Source organism: Magallana gigas, chromosome 10 (genome assembly GCF_963853765.1).
Source record: "Magallana gigas chromosome 10, xbMagGiga1.1, whole genome shotgun sequence".
NCBI classification, from domain to species: Eukaryota; Metazoa; Mollusca; class Bivalvia; order Ostreida; family Ostreidae; genus Magallana; species Magallana gigas.
Genome location: NC_088862.1, coordinates 33,686,355 through 33,692,364, shown reverse-complemented (window position 1 = coordinate 33,692,364; position 6,010 = coordinate 33,686,355). Strand labels below are relative to the sequence as shown.

Below are 6,010 nucleotides of genomic sequence, written 5' to 3'. Positions count from 1 at the left end.
GGCTATTTCAGTTAAAGCAACTATTATGTTTACATGATTATAATGCTTAACAAAATTGCAAAACTTCTTACTTAATAAACATATATATTAATAAAATTTGGGTTTTAATACTTACAAATTAAACAATTTTTTAAAATTCAAATAATGTTTCCTTTTGCTGTATCTTTCAGACTCAAAGCTACTTGAATATAATATAAGTGAATATACCGGCGCGCGGGTAATTCACTTTTCTGAAAATCCGTTTCATAGATTTAAGAACATAAGACTATAAAAAAGAAATATGAAATTTCGGAGTATTTAAGACGTCAGTAGAATATTAATATAATACACCTAGTGTTCTTGTTTCTAATTAAAAATAAAAATGAATTATCAATTTTCTACAACGTCGACTTCAAGAGGGTGGGGGTCCAAAGTGATTGTTTTGTTTGCCAGGGGTGAAATGCCTATTTTCAGTAATATTCAATTCTTCCCATCGACCACCTTTCCTTCTCGAGATCATCGCGTTAGTTTGTTAGCATATTATGCACTAATATCTAGGTATTGTTTACAAGTTTAAAACAAAATTGTGTTTTAGGTAAGATCTCATAAACTATTATCAGATCTTATAAACTTTTAAGGACTGCAATTAATCCAATATTTAAACTTTGATTATATTCTCACAAGCACTCACAACGTTTTATAAATACATTTTTTGAAAGATTTTAAACAATCAAAAAGTTTGTACTTGGAGGGCAATTTAGATAGTTCTTGTAAGCTTTTGTTCTAAAACGTACACATTTGCTTATAGCACTATGAGCTGCAATTTTTATTTAGTTAAATGAAAATAAAATACATGATTTATAGACTTCGATTTTTTGTTGGCTTTTAATTAACTGATTAACAAATCCAATAATGTTTGAAGAACGTTTTCAAATTAAATATTTTATCGTCAAGTTTTAAGTAATAAGCATCACAATGCCTTGGTTTGTATATATAACATTACAAATTCCGGAAAATACAGCTAAATTGACATGAAAAATACAACACCAATGAAAAGTTATTGATAACATCTATTTTTTGTCCATAGCCCCAGCCCCGCATGGCTACTGTAGATAAAGTTAGGTAGAACTTATATACATTTAAAGCAATAAATTATACATTCTGCATATATACTGTAAAAATAAAAATAAAAAGATAATCTCGATCGATCCGTTGGTTTTGGTGATTCCTTTTACTCAGTTATTTTTGGTTATTAACCAATCACAATTCTCCTCTTTCGTTTCTTCTTCACTTCCTCCATTTCCTTCTCTAGGTCATTCTTGACGTCATCATCATACTCCACGAAGCCTTCCATTTTCTGGATTACTTTGCCCACTTTCTCATCCAATACTTGTAGTTTCTTTTCGTCTTCTGTCTTTGCTGAAATCAAATGAATTCAATTAATTGAATGAAATAAATGAAAATATATTGAACAAATCAAAAATGATTACAACATTATTTTATGCATGTGCCAATCTAATTTGTTAACGTAATAATGTTAAAAATAAAATGTCTTGGAAGCCAATCTCCGACATCGTTAACGTATGCTTTGATCTATTTTCTTCATGTAGTTATGTAATGAGAAAAAGGCATTGAAAACCCAACCTCAAAAAATAAAATTATTTGTCAGCCCTCAGTGGAAAACAGCTGTATCCGCGCTCATTCTAAATGTATTACAAATTCAAAGGTTTATCTGATGGGTCAAGAGATCTTGATTGTCATGATTATTCTTTACAGATATTTTCTTTAGAAGCAAAGCTCTGTACAAAAATTAAGGATAAAAGCAAATTCTGAGGGCAATATTAATGAGTTTACTAAGATTTTTTTCTTTCCTAAATAATATTTATTGGCTACAGAACTTACACCATGTTTAGGAAATACTGGTCAGTGCGCCCCTTTAGTTTAAGGTTGAAATTTGTAATGGTTAATTTGTTGGCCATCAATCCAAGTAGAGTTGGATTTGGTCCAAACTCTACGTCTGTGAAATACTTAAAAAAATGAAATCGCGGAATATCTTACCCTCAATGTACACATACTGCTGTAAACGCGGGTCCTTGAATATATTGGCCACCTTCCTCTTGGGTGGAGATCCGACCCCCATCATCATCTTCATCCTCTTCATCAGATACTCGATCACCTCGTGGTCGTTGCTCTGGTTCTGAGGGTCCCTCCTCACCACCTCGAACGCCTCCATCAGGATAGTCAGGAAGAAGTTAATCAGGATAAAACTGAAGCAGATACTGAAGAAGCCGAACAGAAGCGGGCCGGTGATCTTCGTCGCACTGTAAGCGGCCTCGTAATCAAATTTACCTGTAAGAATCAAACAGATTGATTGCAGATTTATAAATGATGCCACTGTTATTTGAAATTACAAATTTTTGGGCTAAAATTTACTGCAGTCATAAATAGTTCATTTGAAAACAACATGAGTTACTATTAGGAAAATAATTTTTTGTTGTCATATTTATATTTCTCTAAATTTCTCTTGGGAAAAACTGGTTGTTTTGGGGAATCTTTTTTCAGTAGACATACCCAACATCATGGACAAAAGTGTTTCCAAGGTAACAATGTAGGACCTGAACTCAAAGAGTCTTGACATGAAAAACAGGTAGGCCGTGCAGGCGAAGGAAAGAAAGGCGATGTTAAAGACAAAGCTGAAGCTGATTAGCATTCTGGCGGAGTGTCTGAGGGTACTGCTGAGGAGGGAGATCTTCTTGTTGAACCGCAGCAGACGCAGGAATCGGACCGTCAGGAAGAAGACCAAGAAGGCGATGAACCAACTCGACAGCTGTCGATGTGATATAATGGCAAATATACAACAACATTTCTTGAAAAAAGCTGGATGGTCACCAAATTAATCATTAGATTTTCAATGTTCTTTAGATATAAATCATTATGTAGCAAAGAAAAAATCCCAATATTAAGTCTTGATATTTCCTTTATCTTTTATTCTATACTCTGTCCCGAGTTTTTGCTTCCACCAGTTTTCGCTTGCTATTTCGATGATAATAAATACCTTTGTACTCAAACTACGTTCATCCAATAATATGAAAAATGTCCAGATTATCTGTTTTGAAATACCCCCTCTACAGCTTCAGGTTTCTATACACATTCCAAAATAGAAAGTCTACGGGGATTTTGCATTGCATCAGCCATTAATAAGCCCGGATGATAACGTTTAAAAATTGCGCAAGGTATCCCGATTCCTTCCGAATGGAGAAAAGATGTAAACATTTCCCATTATAAATCTCCGTAAGAATTTTGTTTTTGTTTCTGTCAACTTTTATGAGTGATAAGGGATAATTTGTCAATGACGATATCTTGGATATTTTCCATTTCATCAAATTTCAAATGTATTTCTTCACAGGTATTTGTATTTTTTTTTATCAAAAATCATCAAAAAGTGATGGAAGCAATAACTTGGGACAGACTTTAAGCTTTTCTTTTAAAGGAAATACATATAGTCGAAATAGACTAAGATCATTCAACCCTCTTAATTAAAATGCTTTGTCGTCGTGAAATAAAGGACAACTCTAGAACAATATTTCTTTTTACTAATGTGTTATATCCCCTTGCTATTGTTTGAACAATAATGTCTGTTGCACATTCAAAAGTTTACAATTTATTGAAATAACCTATGATGTGGAAAATGCCTTGCCGTCGAGTAATTTGATCGTTAAAAATAAGAATCCTACAAGTATTTGATGATTATTAATTTCAATGAATTTTTCCCCCTAAAACACTTAACGCGTTGTTGTAAATAATAGCAAAAATACAAGTTTCTATCCATGCTTATTCGAGTTAATTCTATATACTGTGGTTTCATAAATATTGGTTGAATACCAATTTTCTTAGATTTCGTTGTTAAGTTGATCCACAAACTTCAATGTTCATTAAAGTGCATTTTCTATTAACATTTTGTATTAATATAAATGAGATCACTGTCCATGAATTTACGTAACCTACAAACTGTGATTTTCATTGAATCCACCAAAACTGACAGCCCCGAATATTGATGAAACCAAAGTATCTGCTAATAATTAGAGTAAAGTAGTCAAGATAAAATCAAGCCAGATACATGTACATCCTAATTCTTTGATATGTAAAAGTATTTCATCTCAGACAGACATTGTTAATAAAATATTACAGAGGCATTGGAAACTGTGATTTCTTGTTGATTTTTGCATGGAACAGGTGCCCGTTACTTACATCATCCAACATGACGGTGAAGTGCATGTTGACAAAGCTGGTCGGGTTCTCACTGATTCTGTTCAGGACTTGTACACACAGAACAGCCCTCCAGATAAACATCAGACCGATAGCGTACGACACGGCCAGGATCACTAACTCGAACACGTTCCAAAATGCCTGTAAAAATGTTGGTGATTTAGTAATTGATTCTTTAAAAAATTGATGACACATAATTAAACTCCATGTCTTCTATTTTCAAAAAATATTTATTTTAGAGTAAGTGTTTTGTAAAAGATTTTTTATTAATTTGTCGGTATGACTTTCATCTAATGGGATCATCAGAAAAGATGTTGTTCTTTACTTCTTAGGATGTTTACTGCAATATAGAATTTAGTTTTTAAAATGAATATGACAAGTCATTTATCATTTCTCATGATCACAAAATGAAGTCTTGGAAATATTTATCTATCACACTCTTCTCTCCATGAGCAAATTATAAAAAAATAGTCTACCTTGAAATATTTTTTGCCTTGTTCTTTAATTTTCTTCACTTCCTTGGCCGTGTAGAAAATGACAAAGGCTAGAGCCGAGATTTCAATGGCCATTACAAAGTACATGTAGTCGTTGTTTATGTAGCGATCAAGCTTGAAGACGTGCATCCTGGGGAACGGCTCAACAGCTGGTGAAACAATAAGATTCTTATACATATTATATATCTTAGTGTGGTTCATGTAATAGGGAAACTTTCAAAAGCTGTTGAAAACAACAATATACTTATACATATACATATACCAAAACTAATGCCTCATTTCGAAAATAAATCTTTGAAGAATGAGGTTTTAATACAAATCAAAATTTGGATAATTATTTTTTTTTTTAAATCTGTATGTATACGAAACAATGCGTAAAATTATGTTATCTCTAACTAGCTGAGAACTGATATTAGTAAGAAGTCTTAGAATTAATTTGTTGGTATTTATTGATATCAATATTTCGTCTGTCTTCTATGAACAATATCCCGCCAAATTCGTCCATCATCTTTAAATGATATTTTGTAAACAATTTTACCTAAATAAATTCATTTAAATTTCTTGTTTACCTCCTGTTTGTAGGAATTCACAAAGATAAAGGGATATGCCCCACAGGTTCATGTTAGGATTGAAGATGTTGGCCTCGATGAACACAGCCCTCGTGCGTTTGTCCACCCACGAGTTGTCCCTCAGGAACTTGAGAACCATCTGAGCCTCGGAAAAGGTGGCTCCCAGCTCCGCCACGTAACCACCCCCGCTGTATGTTTGGAAGATTCCCTGGTACGGGTATCCGCTCAGTTCCCACATAGACTGGTAGCTGAAGAAGGGGTGCGGGAAATCTGTGGGATCTAAATGAACAGAACATTTGTAAAAGATTCATAAACTTTGGAGTATGAACAATCCTGTTCTGGGTGTCTTTGAACAGGTAAACATTATGAACAAATCATTCGTTTTAGTAATTCGTGGGGATAAAATTAATAACATACTGGATAGTATTTTTTCTCTTTAAAAAGATAACAGAATTTATAGAATAATTGCAATTTCATATGTTGTGATTGTAATTATATAGAAATTAAAAAGTACAAGTCCTACAAACTATTCTAATAGTAATTTATGATTTCCTGATATAAAGGGTTTGGGCAGTTTGCAGTTTACGCTTTGCAAACCACGAAGTATACTGCTAAAATAAGTACATGTAACATGTTTTTTAGTATATGTTTTAAAGCCAATGGTTTTAAATTATTTTTTTAACCTCAATATTCTAAATGTAC

At 32.9% G+C, this 6,010-nt stretch overlaps 1 protein-coding gene across 1 annotated transcript in view; it reads right to left on the bottom strand.

Annotated features, from left to right (window-relative positions):
* Positions 1-933: 933 nt before the first annotated feature.
* LOC105340501 (polycystin-1) overlaps positions 934-6,010 on the bottom strand; it is a 42,656-nt gene continuing 37,579 nt past the window's right edge. The window contains exons 35-40 of the mRNA XM_066072689.1: positions 5,309-5,587; positions 4,722-4,888; positions 4,228-4,386; positions 2,551-2,806; positions 2,038-2,328; positions 934-1,398 (exon numbers count right to left, since the gene is read on the bottom strand). Coding sequence (XP_065928761.1) covers positions 1,232-1,398; positions 2,038-2,328; positions 2,551-2,806; positions 4,228-4,386; positions 4,722-4,888; positions 5,309-5,587 — 1,319 coding nt within the window. The 3' untranslated portion in view covers positions 934-1,231. The remainder of the gene's footprint in view (positions 1,399-2,037; positions 2,329-2,550; positions 2,807-4,227; positions 4,387-4,721; positions 4,889-5,308; positions 5,588-6,010) is intronic.